This window comes from Marmota flaviventris, chromosome 11 (assembly GCF_047511675.1).
Source record: "Marmota flaviventris isolate mMarFla1 chromosome 11, mMarFla1.hap1, whole genome shotgun sequence".
Classification (NCBI taxonomy): Eukaryota; Metazoa; Chordata; class Mammalia; order Rodentia; family Sciuridae; genus Marmota; species Marmota flaviventris.
This window is the reverse complement of record NC_092508.1, coordinates 17,838,216-17,859,567: the sequence shown is the minus strand read 5'-3', so window position 1 is coordinate 17,859,567 and position 21,352 is coordinate 17,838,216. Positions and strand designations below refer to the sequence as shown.

General features: G+C 49.9%; 1 protein-coding gene across 2 annotated transcripts; it reads right to left on the bottom strand.

The window, feature by feature from the left end:
* Positions 1-790: 790 nt before the first annotated feature.
* Ptprn (protein tyrosine phosphatase receptor type N) lies at positions 791-19,432 on the bottom strand. Of its 2 annotated transcripts, XM_027941850.2 has the most exons (23): positions 19,312-19,432; positions 17,833-17,883; positions 17,508-17,621; positions 13,445-13,541; positions 12,205-12,463; positions 11,766-12,120; positions 11,228-11,362; positions 10,599-10,633; positions 9,684-9,958; positions 9,402-9,488; positions 8,981-9,060; positions 8,720-8,784; positions 7,887-8,105; positions 7,246-7,446; positions 6,999-7,146; positions 6,763-6,836; positions 6,456-6,533; positions 6,227-6,346; positions 5,030-5,196; positions 2,588-2,641; positions 1,914-1,978; positions 1,634-1,707; positions 791-1,406 (listed from the first exon to the last, which is right to left on the bottom strand). In XM_027941850.2, the coding sequence occupies exons 1-23, from the start codon at positions 19,424-19,426 to the stop codon at positions 1,335-1,337; spliced, it is 2,940 nt and encodes a 979-aa protein (XP_027797651.1). In that variant the 5' UTR covers positions 19,427-19,432; the 3' UTR covers positions 791-1,334. The 2 variants fall into 2 exon arrangements, with proteins under 2 accessions (XP_027797651.1, XP_027797650.1); XM_027941849.2 differs by lacking the exon at positions 9,402-9,488 and having other exon boundaries at positions 19,312-19,426.
* Between the last annotated feature and the right edge of the window lie 1,920 nt (positions 19,433-21,352).

The window sequence follows — 21,352 nt, the reverse complement described above, 5'->3', positions numbered from 1 at the left end:
CTGTGTTGTGCTGGCTGGTCCCTTCACTTCCCACTCTGGCAGATGGTATTTGCTCTGGGAGACTGAGCCTCTACATGGGTAAGTGGTCCTAACTCCTATGTGGCCCAGGCCTCAGGCTCTGTGTCCACCATCATTGTCCAAGGGCACCTCTTGGCACACAGGTGAGGACTGCTGGGAGAAGGAATGCTTCATAAGGGAGGTACCTGGAAGCTGGGGTGGGACAGAAAGGGAGAAGAATCCCCCCTCACCCCACCCCCCTAGGTAAAGAGGTCTTCCTGGCACCACTGTCAGAGTTTGCTATAGAGTGACCTTCACAGGGCCTAACCTCAGTCCTGCACCATATGAAAGTTATTCCCCAGGACAAAGTGCACAAAACAGCTGCCCAGACTTGAGAGGGAAGACAGCAGGGAAATCAAGCTGCTGGGTCTGGTCCTAACTCTACCACTTACAAGGATGTACCACCTGGGCCAGGGCCATGCTGCAGCCTCTTCATCTTCGAAAGAGGCTAATCCTGGGTGGTGGCTTGTGAAGATCAAGTTAATAAACGTGAGACACCTTGGAGACTGCCAGCCACCTAGAAACAGGGTAAACAAGGACTGCCTGGTGGTTATGTACGCCTAACACACCACTGATCAGATGGAGGGAAGCGAGCCTCCAGGCTGCAGTGTCCCATCCTCTAAGGAGAGATGGAAAGGGCTCAGCTGGGACCAGGGCTGAGGCTGGTCTGGAAGCAGAGCAAACAGAAACACGAAGGAGTCAGGGTTGCAGCTGCACAGACAACACTAACTTTATTCACATTGATACAAAAGTAGATTTTTCTAGAAATGCTCTCTTGTGCCAGAGGGAGAGAGGTTGATTGGCACATGGTGGGAGGGTAGAGAGAGGAGGCCTGGGGGCAGGGAGGAGAGTCCTCTTGTGGGGGTCAAGGTGGCAGGCCAGCAGTAGCAGGGCTGGGAAAGCTGGTGCACCCCACCCTGCTCTGTCCACACAGCAGGCCAGGGAAATACACGGAGGTGTCGGGAGCATCCAGAACCACAAAGAGGGGCCAGGGAATTCAGGCAGGAGAAGGCTCTGGGTAGGCTTGCTGCCCACGGCCTCTCCTCTCCTCCTGGCCACTGCCAGCTCCCCCAGGAGCTACCCCAACTCTGGCATGTGTGAAGCTGGACAGGCCTGCCCTTCCCACTTCTCCTCCCTTGCACACTGCTCTTGGAAGGGCTGGGTGGGCCCAGAGGGACCAAGGTGGTGGGCTAGGGCTGAGGAGTAGATATACAGATAGATGCTCACACAGGCAGAAGGAACGGAGGCTGGGCTGCCCACTAGGGGGCGTGGGAGTCTCACTGGGGTAGGGCCTTGAGGATGGCGTTCACCTCCTCTGCCACAGCTGTCAGGGCAAATTCAAACTGGTCCTAGGGAAGGGCAATGACAGGAGAGTCATGGGGAGACCTGGTCTATGTTTTTGCCCTGAGGGGTTTTCCACAGATGGGGGTACTGGGCAGGTTTCTTGGGAGGAGAGCCTCCTAGGGAAGTCCAGAGGTAGAAGGGAGAAGCAGGCTGCTGCTGCTGTCCCCAGGGTGGCTGACATGGCTGCTAGGGAAGGGTGGCAGCTAGAGTCAGGGCAGGAAGGCACAGTCACCTTAGAGCGGACAAGGCCAGGTCGCTGGTCACGGACATGTTCCAGGGTGGCAGCAATGTCAATCTCTTTCACTCCTGGAAAAAGGGTAGAACACCAGGCTGCAGGGGTGTCCAGAGGAGGCTAGGGCAAAGAAATCCCGGGGCATCCAGAGGTGGGGGGTGGTGTGGAGGATGGGGCAAAGCCTGACAAGACTGCTCCTCCATAAGCTCCCAGGCACCTGGTGCTGGGGAGCCTCAAGCCACCGCCCTAGAGCTTCGAGCACTGTGGGGATGGTCCTTACCTTTTGCCATGCGGTTCAGTACCATGTCAATGAGGATGTAGGTGCCAGTCCTCCCTGCACCATCACTGTAACAGGAGGAATTGTTGACAGGCTTAACAGAGGGGCCCAGCAGAATGGGGGAGAGGGGTGGAGGAGGCCTGGAAGTTTGGGTTGGAGACAACACTGGTTGATCCATTAGGGTGGGCCCGGGGAGGGCGCTAGTGAGCCACGGATGAGAGAAAGGTCATAGTGCCTGGGCCCTGGGGCTTGGGCCAAGAGAGAGGAGCCTGTGAACTGTGGGGTATCCCTGGGCACTGGGACAACCCAAAAGGAGAGCCATAGGTCAGTCCTGTGGAGGAAACACCAGCGGGTGGGGGGAACAGCCCTCCCTAACCAGGGGCCAGGCTTTTGTTTGGCCAACTTTCTGTGGAAAGGGTCACAGAGAGTCTCTGTCACATTCTTTTTTTTCCCCTTCAACCATTCTTAGCTCACGGGCCACTAAACAAAAAGACTAAAAACAGGCTGTGCCAGATTTAGTCTGTGGACTAGAGTGTGCCAGTCTTCAGGGGACGGGCCGGCAATGTGCATGGGAGATGTACAGAGGGAGCAAGGCCAAAGAAGGATGGGACTCAGGAAGACTCCAGCCTGGGGACTCTCCAAGCCTGGGCTGCCCTGCACTTTTTGTCCCCACCAACCTGCAATGCACGATGATGGGGCAGGAGCGGCCCCGGTAGCACTTGTTCACCTTCCTGCAATGAGAAATGGCTGTGAGCACCACTGGGCACCAGCAGTGAGGAAGGGAGCCCAGAACATACCTGTTGGCCTTATCGTCTGCCTCCCCCCCCCCGCCCCCCCATGGCCAGGGCAGTGGGAAGAGGGTTGGAGAAAGAAGTCAGGGCTGGAGGCAAAGAATCAAGAATTTGTGTGGGTGGCACTGGGGTTGACTTGTCACTTAGGAGCTATGTGCCCAAGCTATGTTCCTGGATTTAACCTCTTTGAACCTCAAATTTCTTACCTGTAAAGTGGGTGATATAATAATAGTAATCTTTTCCTTAGGGTTCTTATGACATAAGAAATCTATGTAAAGGACTAAGTGCAAGATATGGCACACAGTGGGTGCTCAATAAATGATAGCTACTAATCATGACAACACACAATAACATTAATAGCTGCCTCTGCCAGAATCCAAGGGGTAACTTCTAGGGCATTATTCTGCTCATCCTCTACAAATACCCAGACCACACCCCTCCTCATTCAGACTCCTAATGGTCATCACCAGCAGTGACATCAGGTCACACTGGGCACACACTTCCTCTGGCCAAGGGAGGAAAACCACTCATCTCTGAACACTGGGTTGCCGCCTGTCTCCCTGAATCAACCTCACCTCTGCCCGGGCATTCTATGTCTGGGTTATATTCAGGCTTAGGGTCCACTTGGACTTTGGATGCTTCTCTCTACCCTTGACCACAGTTCAGCAAAGAGCAGGGGTTTCTCCCTCCCTCAGTGGCCTTATCTAATCTTCCATCATCCCTTATAACCTTCTGTCTTTGAGAGTCACTGGCAGACTCCTAATACCCTCAGGATAGGGAGGAACTTCTTAGGGGTCAGATTGTTTCAGGAGGAACTTGGGACTTAATGATCCTCCAGCTAAGGGACCAGGGGACTTTGAATGGTTTTACAGGAGTCCATGTGGCTTTCTAGCATACTGGTGGGTGCATCAGAAGGCTGGGGTTGAATGGGGGTCACAATGATTGTTTTCAGCTGGTTCATAATAATGATCATAAATAGTATCTGGAATTAACTGAGTCCTTGCTTTGTACAACTAGATTTTACATGTTTGATCCTATTAAATCTTGTAATAGTCCCCTAAAGTATGTGTCATCAGCCTCATTTCACAGGTAAGAGAATAGAGGGAGGCCAAGAAACTTGCCCAGGGTCACTTTCTAGGACTTCCTTTATTAATTTGCCTTCCCTCTGGTGGGCCTTCACCAAAATGATTAATTTGTTCCGGATGTCTCATTCCAACCGAATTTGCATAATTCTAGCCTAGCTTACAAACCTTTAGCTTATATACGCAGCCCTAAAACAGATCGATGTAAGGTCCTATCAGGATTTTTAACTTTTTTGGCAGTGCTGGGATGCAACCCAGAGCCTCACACATGCTATGCAAGCACTCCACAGCTGAGCTACACCCTCAGCCTGATCAGGATTTTTAAAGGTCAAAAATGGAAATAGCTCCAACACCCTGGCATTGCTTTTTAGATATGCTCCCATCCAGGGACTCTAGTTGTCCTCATGTTCAAAAAGTATACCCAGGTCCCCACCCTAGCTCTGATTCTCTGCCCAGAGACCCAGGCCAGCCTGGCAAGAGACTGGCAACACACAATAACTGCAGGGCAGAGAGGCCCTGCTTCCCAGCCACCTGCCTGGCTGGGGAAGGGCAGGGGACGCTGGAGTTCTGGCCTGGTCTTGGTTCCAGTGTCACAACAGGTTGAGTCCCTCAGCTTCTCTCCCTCTCCCCCATTCTGGGGATTGAACCCAGGACCTCACACATGCTAAGGCAAGTGCTCTACCACCGAACTACGACCCCAGCCCTCCTCAGTTAGCTTCTGCCCCTGCTCCAAGGAGTTCCCAAGGCAGACACCCTACTGCCCTCCCTCTGACAGTCTCAGTCCTTTCTGTACTCTTGCCCTTGGCTTTCAGCTGCTTTTCGGCTCCCCTTGTAACTATGCATCTAGAGTGAGAATACTAGCTGCAGATCACAGAATCGATAGTGGCCACGAGGGAGGGATGGAAAGAAGGAAGGTGGGAGAAATTTGCAGGGTGGCAGGGCAGGAAGCAAAGTCCAGTGGAGGAGCGGAGACAGGGAGGGCAGCTACAAACAACGTTTGCCCTTTTGCAGGAAAGCTGGGAAATTAGGAGGCAGCCACAGAGAGGCAGGGAGAAAGAGAGGGTGGGAGAAGCACACAGCTGGCCAGACTGAGACCAGTCACGGGCTGGGGATGGCTTTGGGCGAGAGGGTGGTGGGCGGGCGGCAGGGGTCAAGGGCCGAGGCTCCAAATTAGACCTGGGGCACCAGGAGGAGCTGGAGGGCGAAGGGGACACGAGGGAGTCCAGCCCCTTGTCGAGCTTTTCACCTGCGGAAGTCCAGCAGCGGCCGGGTGGAGGCCGGAGTGCCCTCTGCCGGCCAGCTGAGGAAGTGGAACTGCGTGAGCGTCCGCGTCTCCTGGGTCTGCACGTTCTTCAGGTAGAAGCTCCGCACCAGGAAGTCTTCGCACCAGATGTGCTCCGACACCAGGTTCACCTGCCCGGACCGTGGGACCTGAGCGCCGCAGGAACGCTCCCGCCTCCAGGCTGCGCACGCATCCCTCGCAACCCGGGCCTCGGGGCGGGGGGGGGGGGTCCCCACCTCGCTCCAGAAATTCTTCAGGCAATGCACCACTCCACACCGCCCCACCTGTCCTAGCTGTCCTCAAGAACCCTGGCAGCCTATGTCGTTTATCTACTGCTCAGGACAACTGGTGACTTTTCCATCCAGAACAACTATTACTATTAACTTCTAGAGGTTGGAGCCTCTCCTTGCTCCTTCTCACAGGTCTTCCAAAGTTTGCTAGTCGATCACAAACTTTGATGAAATTTCATAATATTTCTATTCAATTTTTTCCTTTACCCATGAGCAGGACCGACAAAAGGCTTATAAAGAACAAAGACTATAGAGTGCTCATTGATAATGAAAAAAGTACTATCCGGGATTATCTGGCCATGAGCAACTTCTATTGTGTTCTTAAGATCCCTTGTCTTACAGGGGATCACTGTCTCCCATTTGTCTGGAATCTCTACTGCCTTCCCCTGCTTTGTCTCTGTCTCCTCCCCCCATACCTATCTATCTTCTCACCCAATGAGAACACATTTTTTTTTTCTATTTTACGTAAGCAACATGTGTGACTGGTGATATTTCTTTCTTTGCTTTGGCCATTGGGAAACTCAGAGCTCAGTTAGACTCAATTAAAGTAGGTCTTACTCTCTGATTTTGGGTATACTTATTTTCTCTGTCGCACATAATCATGGCTCTTAGCTTCTTATCTCAGTTTCAGTGGTTTTATTTCTATACTTTTATTCTAAGTCCCTATAAACACTTTTTTGACCCTAGACAGGACATACAGGCAGACATATATGTATATGTAGGTATGTGTGTGCATATATATATATATATATATGTACATATATGTGTCTATGCACATATATTCATATAAATACATGAATGACTAGGCAGGCCATCATTCATCTGCCCCACTCCACTCTTGTCTTCTCCTTGGTGTGGGGACCCTGCTGACCTCATATACGTGATACAGAGAGGAGCCCTCATCTGGCCAGTAGCGGTCACACTGCTTGACACCATCCTCCACCAGTGGAGTCAGCATGACGATGACAGTGCAGCCACTCTCCCATACCATCTGTGGACAGAGACCCAAATAAACTGCACTCTAACCTCCCACTGTAACATGACTGGCCCTTACTGACCACAAAGTCCCCTGATCCCCAGAGGTCATTCCAAGAGCCCACCTGCCAGAAGTCAGCGATGGTATGGGACAGCGGACCCTGTGTAGCTATGTAGGCTGGCATCCGCGGGTCATGTTCAATCTGAGGGCAGGAAGATACATCAAGAGCCAGAATGGGCACTGCTACTATGGAGAGGCTTGGTCAAAGAGACCGGGCCAGGGAAGACAGAGAAGCCCTTATTTCCATACTAGAATATCAGCCCCACAATTCCAGGGACTTGGGTGAGGTGGGAGGTGACCACAGAGAATGAAGTCAAGAAAGGCAGGACACAAATGGGGCAGAGGAGGAGGATGGAGTCAGGGCCACTCACAATGGGGCTGGCGTTGATGTAATCACTTCGAGAAGGGCTGCTCTCCACCTTCAGCTTGATGCGGGCATGATCATCTGCACAGACCCGACATCCCACCCCAGATGACCCTCTGGTCACTGGGGTCCTGGCACCTCTGCCACTCAGCCTAAGCCAGGAGTAGGAGCCCAGCACTTTCCTCACAGCCCTTCAGAGGTCCCAGCAGAGAGCAGGGGCCAGCCTAGTCAGGGCTCACTTACAGGGCAGGAAGTCCGGATGGCGGTTCTTTTTGATGTTGCCCTCTCCCTGGGCAGTGGCGCAGGTGTTCGGCTCTGCTTGGTAGGCACACAGGGCTTGCCACTCCTTGGCCAGGCGGTCCCGGTTCCGCAGGTGGTCCTCCATGTATGCCTGCAGGGGCACCACAGCGAGGCTCTGGCCTACACCGCCAGTCCTAATTCTCCCACCATCCTGTTCCCTCCCCTTTCAGGACCCAAGCCCTGTCCTGACCAGAATCATGTGTCCCGTGGAGATGTCCATGTTGGCCTGGGCAGGCTCCTCGCACCAGGATGGTGTGCTGCTGTGGGAGCTGGGGCTGGCCTGAGCCGCATCACTGAACTGGGAGGACACACTGCTCACCCTCGAAGGCTCTGGTGGACCCTCGGCCCGGTTGAACAGGGACTTTGTGGCCATGTGCTGGCGACATAGGTCCTGCAGAGGAAGAAGAATCAGGTGAGGCCTGTGGGTCCTCTGAAGCCTTTCAACAGGGGCCTAGGTTCAAGTCTAGGTCTCTAGGCACACCCTTGAACCCAACTCCTCTGAGGTAGAATCTTCTACCCTGGCCCTCATCCTTGTCAGAGTTTTCTGCTTGCGTGTGGTTTATAACAACCTCAGATATTACAGGGTGAAATCCTAGACCCTCAGAATCATAGCATTGGAATGAACTTCTGGAAATATCTGCTGCATGTGGGAATTCCCATTCATTCAGAAATTCCCTCACAACATCTGCTGGACCCTCTTCAGTCTCTGCCTGGACATTCCTAGGGATGACAACTCGCTCGCCATTGCACTCCCACCTTCACTCCAAGCAAGACCCAGACTCCTCAGCCCCTTGCTCTTCCTCCCCTTGACAACCTTCTGGGATTGCACACCTGGTACTCAAAAGTAGTGTCACCATGGGCTCCCTCAGGCCCCAGGGCTGCCAGGCGCTCCTTGTCCCGCTGTCTCGAGTGCTGGCGCATACACAGAGCCACTGCCAAAGCCACTAGTAGCCCAGCAACACCTGCCAGGGCCACCAGAGTAAGCAGCACTGAACGCATGGGAGAGGTGCTGTGGGCTGGTCGGGGAAGGACTGCGGCCGCCTCCTCCCTCTGTAGGAACAAAGTCAGAATCAGGAAGGGAGGTAGTGGTGTGGGTTGGGGGGTGGACTTAGGTGCTGCTTGTCACCCATGCCCCTGTCCTGATCCTTGCTAGGACATTTCCTGGGGCAAAGCTGTGAGGTCAGAATGGCTCAGGTGCTCCTTCTCATCCCCATCAGACAACTCAAGTGCCAGAGACACTGGGGGTGACTTCCTTCAGAAAGATTTCCATATAAAGACAGACAGGAAGAAGTGGGGAAGGAACTAGCAGAATGGAATACTGGAGTGTGAGGCATAAGTGTTAGATGTTGACTACAAACATATTTTGAGTATTGTGTTTCTTCTGTGCCAAGTTTCCCCTTAGAATTGAGAGACTTTGTTGCAGGAGACCAAGGGCATCTCAGTTCTTCCAAGCATAGGCCTTTCTTTAAAAGGCTGGTCCCACAGGGAGGAGGGGCCACTGGGGCCATCTGCTGGCCATAAAAGGAAATGCACGGGGAGGGGCTGGTTGGCAAAAGGGGGGTGGGGGGCTGGCCAGCCAGATAAATGAGGTTTCTGCTCAGTTGTACTGTCAAGTTTGCCTCCATCTCTTGTGGACAACATCAGCCCCCTGGGATAGTGCCTACCTGTCCCACTCCTGTCTGTAAGATCTGGAGCCCTGTCTGTGCTTCCAGTTCAGACTTCACCAGCCCTGCAGAGAGGACACAGGTCAGGCTCTCTCCAGTCCTATATGGTCTCCATCCCATGTCATACTATGCCAGGTGGCAGGTAGGGCCTAGATGGCATGTGGGCCAGGGATATTTAAAGGGAGCATCAGCCCCGGGCCTGGATATTAGGATACTGGGTCGAGGGTCAAGCCTGGGCTTGAGGTTGTGGGTGGTATTTACCAGCTTGCTGGGTCACATCCGCCAAAGACAGGTTCTGTTCATTGTGCCGGATGCGGAAGGTGAGGGCCGGTCCCACCACACTGCCAAGTAGGTGCTATGTTACTGCCTTACCTACCCTAGACACCAGGCTCTAACAGAGAGGCCAACTCTGGCTCTCTCCCCATTAAAGGATGGGGCTGGAGCAGGTCAGGGATGCCCCCACAGTGGTGTCTGATGGCAGGCAGATAATGAATGGAACCAGCAGCAAGGATAGGTGTGGCTGTACCTTCAGTACAGCTGGGAGCATCTCTAACCCCAGAACTTGTCTTCCTTTCCTCCCCTGAGTCTGACCCCAGAACTTGTCTTCCTTTCCTCCAGCCACTGCAGGGCTCAAGCTGTCTTCTAGACCCCTGCCACTGCCCCATTAAGATAGCCGCCCCACCTGATGTTGATGAAGCTGCCTGAGGACATGTGCACATGCTCAGCCAGGATCTCCAGCAGCTTCACTCCTGCAGCCAGGCTCAGGGGTCTGGAGGCGGGTAGCAGGCAGAGGAAGGAAAGTGGGGATATTCTCAGTCACTTTCTTAAAACAAGCCACCTCCAAGGATGCAGAGCTGCTTCCACCTCCCTGTCTTTCACATTTGGATTTCTGCTTTTGCTTCCCGCCAGATGGGCCAGCCCAACCCCAAGGGACTGAAAGGTTTCTCTGAGCTGGAGCCCTTACTTCTGGTCAGTGACGATGTAGCCATACTCCTCTGCTGATGGCCGAGCTAAAGGTTGTCCCACCACTGTGGGCTGGATTTGGCCCAATGAACTTTTCTTCTCCAGCAGGACAGGTGTAGCGGGGAGACTCACAGCTTTGGGGGACTCAGAGGAGGCAGGGCTCAGCAGCTGCTGGTCTTTATTGGAGATAGGGCTGGCAGTGGGGTACCCAGGCAGGAAGGGGGTGGGGGGTGGAGGTTCTGCTCTGTCTCCACCCTGCACCTGCTCCTCCATTGTCTGTTAGAAGAGAGAATGAAGGTGTGGACTACCTACAGTGGAGGGGTTTGTGGGAGGGGGGCCACACCCTGGACTCTGAGCTTTCCACAGTGGAGCTTAAGCCAGGGCCTGGTGCAGCGCATCCAGAAATGTGAGCCAAGTGGATGAATGAATGAATAAAAGATTGAATGAGTAAACATGATCTGTAATTATCCATGGGATGGAGTTGGAGGAGTGGGAGGAACTTCTGGAGCCAGAAAAGCTGGGGTGAGGTTAGAAGATGAACAGCAGGCAATGTTTTTAAGACTTTTTGTTCAGCTACAATATCTTGGAAGTCTGACACCTAAAATGGAGAGAACAGAGCTCCTCCAGCTACAGATGGTCAGGAGCCTGCCTTCTCTCAACTCTTCTCTTGCTGCAGGAATCCCCAGAGAATAGTCTGAAAGGATTTTAGTGAAAGAGGAATGAATCAAGAATTCTGGTTTCTAATTCCAGCTCTGCCAACAGCTTGATATAAAACTACAGACAATGTGAGCTCTCTGGGCCCAAGATGAGGGACTGGAGGATACAGATTCTAAGTCCTGATTCTGAGATTTAGGTTTCAACAAGGGAGTGTACTGCCATGGGAAATTTACAGGTCAGGGAGGTGCTGGGAACTTACTTTCTTGACATCAGCTCCAACATTTACAATCCCTCCTGTAGAGATAGGAAAAACAAGAGTCTGCGGAAAAGGGCCAAGAACAACATCTACACAACAACACAGGTGGGAGAAGGGGCTGGAGCCCCTGAGCCTGTTCTATCTGCCGTGGCCTTGATCTTGTTTTAGTGACCAAGACTCTATTGATGGCCTCATTCCTCTTTGGTTCTGCCTTATAAGGCACTGCTTTCTTAACTTCTCCATTCATCATTGGCCATATCTCTCTAAGCTATTCTTTGTTCAGTTCTCCCTCTACCCATCAATTTTTGGCCTCTACTCACAGGCCACGCACTCCTCGTGTCCTCATTAGCATTGACCCACCCTTCTTCATGTCTCCCCCAGTCCCCCTGCCCATATCTTCTCTTCCATTACTTCCACCCTTTAGTCTTTTCTTGATCAAACTCCTCATTTCATCACCCTACCACTTGCTCTCTGCTGTTTGCTGGAAATTACTCTGTGTCTCAAAAAAATCTCTCTTCCCCTGACCTTGACTCTGACTCTTTCCCTTTGGGCTTCTCCCTGTGGTCTTGACAGGTGAGGCTAGAAGCCTCCTTGGATTTGGGAGTCGCTGGTCTCTCTGCTTGGACACTCACCTGGATTTCTTCCTGTGGCCTTGGGAAGCAGCTGCAGCAGGGTCGAGAGCGTGGAAAGCTGCTCAGGGGTCAGTTGACGCAGCTCCACTCCATAGCCCGCCAAGACAGCGGCCAGTCTCTGCAGGGCTATATCCGCTGGGGGCCAGACACAGAGCTTAGGGCAGATGATGGAATGAACTGACTGGGAGGGTGGACTAGCACATTTAAGTGATTTTTCTTAAATAATAGGACACTGATACCATCCCCTTCCCAGCCCTTGTACACACTTTGGGGAAAAGACCTCTCTGGAGCCAATACCAAACTCCAGGCCCTCTATGGGCATTTCAGTTCTTCATCTGAAGATTATTATCCAGTTCGCACCCCACAGTACTCCCATCTATGCTAGTGCCTACAGAGATCACTTTGTCAGTAGACACTAGTTAAATGTATGGATGATTTTGGGGACACTTCAACAGATGTATGGGTAGTCAGGAAGGCACCCCATGGTTCTCCCAAAGCAGCTTCCTTAGTCAGGGAGGTGAATGCTGAGGTCTGTTACCTGGCTGCACTGCTGGGGAAGGAGGCTTCTCCCCACGATCCACTCGTCCTTCCTGCTCATACCCCTCTGAAGAGTCTTCTGCCCGACTGCTGCCCCCTTGCTCTGGTAGCCTTGGTGTCCTAGCCCTGTTGGGCACTGGCAAGTCCTGGGCCAAGTAAAGCAATGCTGAATCCTGGAAAAGCTGAGCAGGTGAGGGCCCAGGAAGGTCCCCATAGGAGTGACCAGAATGGGCCCCAAACATGCCCTTGGATGCAGTTCTGCTGAAGAGGGGAGGAGCTTCGGCCTTGGGCAGGGGGCCAACACTGACCATTCCTGATGAGCTCTCTGGGCTCCGGGAGCCATCACGGGAGCCAAACTGAGGAAATTCAGAGATACCAGTAAGGGAAAAAGTCAGAACGGAGGGATGGAAGGTGGGGAAGGGCCGGAGTCAAGGGCTCACCTGGTGGAACAGGTAGGGCTGCAACAAGGTAGGTTCATAACTCAGGGCAGGGTGGGGAGCCTGTGGGGGCAGCAGAAGATGCTCCAAGAGAGGAGGCAGCAACTCAGCCTGCAGAGGGGACAGTGGGGAGCCTGCCCCAGCTCCACCCCCACCCATGGGAGGTCGAGGAAGCCCCTGGGCAGCAGGGGAAGAACCAGTGGGGGTGCCCTGTGAAAGCAGCTCCCCAGCAGGACCAGGTCTCCTGGGCACCAAGCCAGATCTGGGGAGGAAAGCAAAGTGTGTGTGTGATGGTTTATGCAGCAAGGGGATAGAGAGCTTACGAGGAAGAGATGGGGGCAGGGGGTCAGACAAGTAGAGTAAGCCTGACCTCTTAAGAAATGAGGTGACCTCAGGGGACAGGAGATGCACCAGAAGGACATGGGGAAAGTCAGAGAGACAAGCCTGGGTTGAGGTATCTGCCTCCTTGGTAAGCATGCCTAGGTCCCCAAACAGAGCTGCTGGGGCCAGGGAAGCATATGGCTAGGATTGGACGAGGGCAGAATGGGAGCAGGAAAAGCAGCTTGAGCCTCTAAAGATGAACTGTGGCTGCAGTGTGCCTAGTTGTCCTTGTGTGCTGGTTCTCCTTGTGTATGTTCAAACATTCAAGACTGCCCTGTCACCCCCACCCCTGCCGCATGCTTTCTTCTGAGCTCAGTGAACCTCATTGCTTTTCTTCCGCTTTGCTGGGTCTGGACACTGCCTTAGAGGTCCTAGCCATGGAAAAATGGTGATAGCTCCTGCCATAAACAATTCCACATAGTGATGAAACTGAATGTTAAGTGACTTCAACAAAATTCTAATCTACCTAAGATAACTCTTTTATGAGTCTTATAAAATATCAAATAATGACTTTTTTGGTGGTACTAGGAATAGAAAGCAAGGGCACTCTTTTGCTGAACTACAACCCCAGCCCTTCTAATTTTGGGTTTTTTTTTTTTTTTTTTTTGAGACAGGGTCTAACACTTCCAAATAATGTTTTTGAGTGTATTTTTAATACTTTTTTTTTTGATCCCCAGGGTGCACCCAGCTCCTACTAGGCATGTGAGCATGTCAGAGAGTGACCATTCCTGAATCTCTTTTATCTGTGTTTCAGTCTGATGACCTTGGTACCCTCTTCTTCCCTTCCCCTCCCTTTTCACCATCAAGAAGACCACACACCTCCAGCCTCAATACACTAAGGTTGCTGAGAAAGGCTGCCTACCTGTCCCTTGGCCGGGGCTCTGGGGGGCGAAGCCTGGGGATGCGCTCCATTTCCTGGGAGATCACATACTGTGTGAGGTCATCATGCCAGGATAATCCTGTTGGGCAATGATAGGTGAGAGTGGGTGAGGAGTCTGGGGGCCCAGTCACAAAAAGCACAACACCTACACTGCAGTGCATTGAGTTTGGCAGAGCAGAGAGGCAGTGGAGGAGGCTGGAGACCCACAGGGTGATATGAGCTGCTTTTTCTCACCCTCAGGTCCAGCTTTTGCAGTCAGACTGCTTGGGTTTGAATCTGCCTCTGCCACTGAGAAATTCAGTGATTTTGGGAAGATTGCTGAGCCTCAATTATCTCAATTCTCTCCTCCATAAGATGGGCATTTATACCACCTAAGATATGTATATATATAATTTTTAGTTGTTGATGGACCTTTATTTTATTTATTTGTATGTGGTGCTGAGAACTGAACCCAGTGCCTCACGCATGCTAGGCAAGCACGTTACCCCTGAGCCACAATCCTGGCCCTCTCCTAAGATTTTTGTATTAACTAAAATAACATATATTAAATAGAATAGTGCCTGTCACATAATGAACTTGCAACAACGCTATTATTATAGCTATTATTATTATTTTCCTGAACCTCAGTTTCCATATGGGAATATCACATAGCTCACAATGTGATTGTGAGGATCAAGTGTGACCATGGAAATGAAAGTGCTTAGAAAACTCTAAATCAGTGGACACTTGCTTTAAACCTCTACATCCTCTCCTCATCAGGGTTGTCATCATTATCATTCTCATATTTGTTATAATCATCATCTTACCCTGAAGCAGATCTTCTGTTTGACCCTTTAACCCCATGAAACTCTGCTCTCAGGAAAGACCAGCCACCCATTCTTAAAGAATAATCTCCCACTCTCTACCCCCATTTTTTCTTCCATGTTCTGGGTTTATAATCTGTGGTGCTCTTCACAAATATTCTGGGATCTACCAACATCTCTATCTGCCTTCTTGCCTTTTAATATTTGATTAACTACCTGTGCTCCTATTTAAATTTAATTCTTCCAGTTGAGCACTAGATTCTGTTCCCTCTTACCTACTCAAGAACACCCCTCCCGAAATTCTCCCCTATTTCCTACATCATCCTCTTCTCCATTTTCTACTGAATTGTTGCCATCAGCATAAAAACATGATGCAATATTTTTCCATCTAAAAAAACTACTATTTAGCATCACATTTCCCTTCAGTTATGATCCCATTTCTTTGTAGCAAGATTCCTTGAAAGACTTATCTACAACACTCTATCCAATTTCTTTCCTCCCATTCCCTCTCAATCTACTCTATTCAGGATTTTATTTTATTTTTAAATTTTTTTTTTAGTTGTAGATGAACACAATACCTTTATTTCATTTATTTATTTATTTATATGTGGTGCTGGGCCTTGAACCCTGTGCCTCACGTGTGCAAGGCAAGCGCTCTACCACTAAGCCCCAGCCCCAGCCCCTCTATTCAGGATTTTACTACTACTTCGCCAAAGTGAATTGTCAGCAGTGAATTATGCTTATCTAAATCCAATGGCCAGTTCCCAGATCTCATTTTTCTTAACCTGTCATCATCATTTGACAATGTTGATCTCTCCCTCTTTGGTAGATTTTCACTTGGCATCTGGGACATTGAACACTCCTCCTACCTCACTAGCTTCCGATTCTAAGTCTCTTCTTCTCCTGCTCCTCCTCCTCCTCCCCTTTCACCCTCTTCCTCCTCCTTCTTTCTTAACCTAAATAAGCTCAGCTTCAAAGTCTCTTTCCTTCTGTGGTTGAGTCTGGGTCACAGTACCCCCATGTTGTACATGTTGGACTCTAACAGTTAACAAAGTCTGCCTGGAAACTGGCCATCCACCTAGGTCCTAACAGATTCCAGATGATACAGCCGTCTGAGTCTGAGGACTGGACCTGCAGAGCCATACACACAGAGCAGTTGACTTGGAGAATGTATTTTTGGCCTTAAAGTCCTGGCAAACTCTTCTTTCTCCTTACAGTCTGTTCAAAATTTACATATATTCAAAAATGTACACTGCAGCTTTCTAATTTGCCATTTATATTTGCACTAGAATATCAAATGTTTTAAGTTTAATCAAAATGTGTCATACATTTAAACTATGAATGGGAACATTGAGACTACTCCCTCCTTCCATCTTCCCTCTCCCTTCAGAATTCGGGCCTTGTATTATGGGACACTTCATGATGTAATTCAGGGAAAAGGTTATTAGAATTCTCCAGGGCTTGCCAGGTGCAGTGCCCGCCTGTAATTCCAGTGGCTCGGGAGGCTGAGGCAGGAGGATCTTGAGTTCAAAGCCAGCCTCAGCAAAAATGAGGCACTAAGCAACTCAGTGACACTCTCTCTCTAAATAAAATACAAAATAGGGGGGCTGGGGCTGTAGCTCAGTGGTAGAGCACCTGCCTCACACATGTGAGGCACTGGATTCAATCCTCAGACCACATAAAAATAAATAAATAAAGATATTTAAAAAATACAAAATATGGCTGGGGATGTGGTTCAGTCACAGAGTACCCCTGAGTTCAATCCCTGTACACTCCACTCTCACACACAAAAAAAGAATTCTCCAGGGCTTTATCCTTAGTCTTCTTCTTCATATATACTCAATCCTTTGGTTAAGCCATCTACCTTATAGATATATTTGCCATCTCTATGCCAAAGAATCCCAAATTTATAACTCTATTCTGGTCCTCTCTCTCAAAATCCTATCTCACAGGTTTGAATTCCATCCTACCTGCACAGACATGTTAAACTCAACATATCAAAAACTAAACATCCCCCAACTTTACCTAAAGTTTTTTTTTGTGTGTGTGTGTGTGCAATTTCCCCCATCATAGTTAATGACATCTCCACTGATTCAGTTGTCTGGGCAATACAATGTGGATGTCATTTCTGACTTCTCTTTTTACAGCCATATCTAGTATTTTATCATCGCCCTAGTCCAAACTACACTCATCTCTTACCCGAGTTATTATGGCAGCTTTCACTGGACTTCCTGCTTCAAACCTTGACTCTCTCTACATTCTGTGTATTCTCAACACAGAAGCAAGAATAATCCTTTTAAAATAGAAGTTAGATCATGCACAACTGTGCTAAAACCCTGCAATGGTTTTCTCTTGTACTCAGAGTGGAACCAATGCCATACATTCCCTTGAGTCCCTACAATGACTACATTCCTTCCCCCATTTCTTACCCAAATGTGACTTCTATTTTTCCTTTCCATCACTTTTCTATCAGTTATAGTGGCATCCATGGTGTTCCTAAAATTTGCTCCTGCCTTAGGGCTTTTGACCTAGCTGTTTGGTCTGCCTGAAACACTCTTTCCTTGAATAACCTCCTGGCAAACTCTCCCTTCTCCTTACAGTCTGTTCAAAATTTACATATATTCAAAAATGTATAGTGCAGCTTTCTAATTCACCATTTCAGGTCCCTTTATTCTGCTGTAATGTTCTATGGCACTTTCTAGCCTACCCTAATATCCATTTATTACCTTCTAGCATACTATTTATTTTCTAACTAATATAGTGTTTCTTCCCCCCAAACATAAACCCCAATAGACAGAGATCTTTGTTTTATTCCCTGTTACATCCCCAACATCTAGAACTATGCCCCCATCCTGCCCCCCCCCTCACATAGTAAATACTCAATAGATACGTGCTGAATGAATCAATTGAATGAGTGGGGTGTTCTCTTGCCTAAGGACCTTAGAATCTGTGGAGAACACTCAGACAGTCCCAGGGAGTAAAACTGGACCTAAAGAGACAGATGCTGGCTTCTTCCAGTGCTTTTAGAGTCCAGAGTTCAGATGTGAACAGCCAGTCTTTAGGATTTTATCACATCCTTTTCTTGTCCCCTTCTCCAGCAAGATCTAGGAAGGTGAGTTTCCAGAAGTTGGCATGACAAGAATATTTCAGAAAGAGAAGTCTTTGGGTCAGGTGGTCCCTTACTTCCCTACTCATATCTAACCAAGCTTGAATCTCTCTCCTCCAGTGCATCCAGATCTTACCTTGAGACATGAGCTGTCGGAGCACACCTTGTAAGCGTTGGAGAACTGGGGAGGTGACTTGCAAAAGGGGCCGTGCCTGCCCCACTCCCACCTGGCACTGTCCAAACAAGCCATCTGAGAGGACAAAAGTGGTATCAGAAATCTTGAACAAGAGACCTATCAAAGTCCAGGTTGCCAATGAATAGCACTTTCTCCACCTTCTCTCTTGTTCCTTAAGGTCAGGGCTCCTTATCCCAAGACTGTCCCTCTCCTCCCTTCTGGGACTCCCACTTGTTTTTTGTTGTACCTCTCTGTCTTGTGAGTCCTATGCCTGGGTCTTACTCACCCTGAATGCATACTTCGAGGTGAGAGCAGAGTCTACGATCAAATAGACAGCCTGTAGAGGGACAGGTAAGCAGAAGCTCAGACACCCCCACACAGAATGGTAGGATGGATGGAAAGGCAGGGAAACAGGAAAACCAGACGGGGCCCATTCTTTCATTCTAAAAAAGCCTTTAATCTGGGAGGAGAGTAGGGAAGAGGCCTAGAATCCTGAACAGAAGAAAGCATGAGATCCGGCTCTGGATTTTAAAGTCCGAATCCTTAAGAGCCTCCAGTCGCTTTACTGAGAGTTGAGAAGCAGCAGCCTTTCTGCTTTACGCTGCTTGAGCACAGACAGAAAAGCAACTTGCCCAAGGCAAGGGCGGGGGCGGGGACAGTCGTGTTAGAGGATCATGTTGTTTTCATAAAATTACTATGGGAGAGTTTTTGGCCAAATCCAGAAGGAAAATTTACTTCCCCAAATCTTCGAAAGCCTCCTAAGTTTAATAGCCTGGAACTCAGACAAGGCGGAAAGTCTAATGCACCTCCCCCGCGTGGAGGGAGAGGGTCAGAGTGTTCCTGGCTAGCGGTTCCAGACCCGTGCCGCTGCGCTGTCCGTGGTGCTGAAGCCTGGAGCTGCGGAAGGGCTTGTCAGGAGGGAATTGCGGGAGAGGGAGGGGTTGACGGGAGAGGAGTCTCCAGAGGACCTGACCCCTCCGCTCCATCTTGTTAACCCACAGCGTCACAGGAAGAACCCCTGCGTTGGTCTCCAAGCCCGGGTGGGGAAAGAGGGGGCCAGATGGCGAGGCTGCGCCCCTTCCCCCATGCGCCACCTTCCCACCCCCACCCCCGGCCCGTGAGTCAGCGCTGACAGCCTCTGTCCGCACAGATGTGAGTCAGCACCAGGCCTGGCTGTGGGGAGGGGTACAGAGAACGACCCTCCCCTCTTCATCCTCTTCTGCTCCCTCTCCCAGCTGGCCCCTCTTATAGGAGATTAGATCTCAGCAACCGGTCTCTCTAGACTTAAAGAGAAATCCTGACCTTTTCCCCAGCCCAATCCTCTAGGGGTTGCCTACGGGCCCCAGCTCTTATCGCCCAGAGATCACCGTTACCTCTCCCTCTTCCTACCTCCCTGCCCCCCCTCCCCCATTTTTCACCACAGGTCACCACCTCCCTGGTGCCTCGGCAAGACTTGCTCCTGAGGTCCTGTAGCCCGTCTTTAAGCCCCTCTACCCCCATGCACGTCCATTTCTCCTCCTGAACCAGCAATTTTCTCCTGAGCCCACTTCTCTTAGGTCCCGCCCGCACATTCCCAGCCCCACCTCCAGGCCTACGCCCCTTTCGTCCCTCTCGTGTCCTCGTCGCGCTGTGCCTCCTCCACCCCATCCCATACACATATTCTACCTGGGCTTCTTACCTTCACGACACTTTCCCTCACCCCACCCCCGCACCGAGTTTTGCTCCCAGCCCCATATTGCCCCCACCCCCCAAGTTTCCTCCTGACCGTGGGCACTAATGGCGCTGCAGCCTCCCGGGTGGCTGCTCAGCAGCAGGAGGCAGACGAGCAGCCGGAGGCCCCCGGATCCCCCGGGACCCCCAGGCCGCCGCGGGCGCCGCATCCTTCCAGGCTCCAAGCGCTGGATCCCCCGCCAGAGTCACAGCGACGCTGGCGGGAGCCTTCCAGCGGAGCCAAGGCGGGGCCTGCCACTTCCCACCCACCTCCAAGGCGGGGTCTACTTGCCCCTCTCAAGGCAACTCGGCCAACCGCAGGCGGGTGGTGACGACATCTCCACCCCCGGCTCTTACGCTTATTTGCGTCATACGTGACGTAAGAGCCCTGTCTTAGCGGGGTACCTAAGCAACCTTCACCTCCTCCACCAAATAGTAGCATTCCCACTTGGCTTATCCCCTTTTGACCTAACTATGCTCCTCTTCAAGGACCACATCCACCTCTCTCTCTTGCGCCCAAGATTGGCGAAATGGGTTATAGTTCTGTGGGGGCCAGGGAAGCTACGTGGGTCTGGGAATATAAATCCTAAAACAAGGAGCATAAAAGTGAATAGAAAGGAACTCTTACGTGTGTCTTTATTAATGGTTCTGGCGTCATTCTTAAGGCCAGGGATGGTTAGGCGTGCGTGCTTGGATTCCAATTCCAATGGTGCCACCTACTAGGGGTATAACCTTGGGCAAGTTGCTTATCTGTCTGTGCTCAAGCAGCGTAAATCAGAGAGGCTAATACTAGTAAGTACTTCACAATGTGACGGTGAGAATTATATGAATTAAATTCATGTGGATCACTGGGAACAAGGACTGGACGGGCACGTACTGAATACAACATAAAATATTATCTTTTTTTCTCTCCTTACAATGCTTACAATGTATTTATTGTCTTTTGAACTTTTTCCTTTGTTTTAAAACATTTATTTACTTTTAATTGATAAATAGTAATTGAACATATTTATGGACTACAGTGTGACATTTCAATACATGTACACAGCGGTTAATGATCATACCTATCACCTTAAACATTTTTTATACCTTGATTTTATTTATTTAGTTTCATGTGGTGCTGGGGATCGAACCCAGTGCCCCCCACGTGCAAGCACGCTACCACTGAGCCACAACCCCAGCTCACCTTAAACATTTATTATTTCCTTGTATTAGGAACATTCAGAATCTTCTCTTAGTTTACTTTGAAATAGTTAATTAGTTTGTCAACCGTAGTTATCTTTCTGTGCTATAGAGCATCAGAAGTTATTCTCCTATCTATCTGCACCCCTGTAGGTAGTAATTTTTGTTATTAGTGTTGACTCTCTGACTCTTCCATCTGGAGCCTATCAACAATTTTATGGTTAGTATGGCAAAGTGTATCTCATATCAGCTCACCTCTCTTCCCCCTGACTACCCTACCTAGACCTCTGTTCTCACTCATGGTGGATTTTGCAGTAATCATCCCACTGGTCTTCTGCTTCCATTCTTATCTCCCAATAAGCTAGGGAGTGAGCTTTCTAGGGTTCAAATTTGATCATTTTACTGTCTTGCTTTCTAGTAAAATATGAGAAAGAGAGAGAGAGAGAGAGATGTGTGCATAGTGAATACTCATACCATCTCATCTAGACTTAACGGTTATTGGCATTTTGCCATATTTGCTTCTTCTTAGTATTTAAGCAAATTATAGACATCATAATTCCATTATAAATATTTCAATATGTATCTCTAGGAAACAAGGACATTTTCTCACATAACCACAGTAACTCTCTTAATATTATTTAATACTCAATCACATTTAAATTTCTCCAAAATTCCTTTTTCAGCTATTTTGCTCAAAATGGGAGTCAATCAAAGGCCATAATTGCATCTAGATTTCTTTCTTTTCTTTCCTCCTCCTACTCCTCCTCTTCCTTCTTTCTCTTTCCCTCTCTCTCACTTTGATACTGGGATTGAATACAGAAGGGCTTCATCACTGAGCTACATCTCTAGCCCTGCTCCCCAACTTTTAAATTTTGAGACAGGTTTTCACTGAGTTTCTTATGGCCTTGCTAATT

Coding starts and splice junctions, on each gene's coding strand:
- Ptprn (XM_027941850.2), bottom strand. CDS start 19,426: ATGCGGCGCCCGCGGCGGCCTGGGGGTCCCGGGGGATCCGGGGGCCTC. Junction 13,542..17,507: donor CCGACAGCTCATGTCTCAAG/GTAAGATCTGGA, acceptor ATTGCCCAACAG/GATTATCCTGGCATGATGAC. Junction 9,489..9,683: donor TACATCGTCACTGACCAGAA/GTAAGGGCTCCA, acceptor ACCCGCCTCCAG/ACCCCTGAGCCTGGCTGCAG.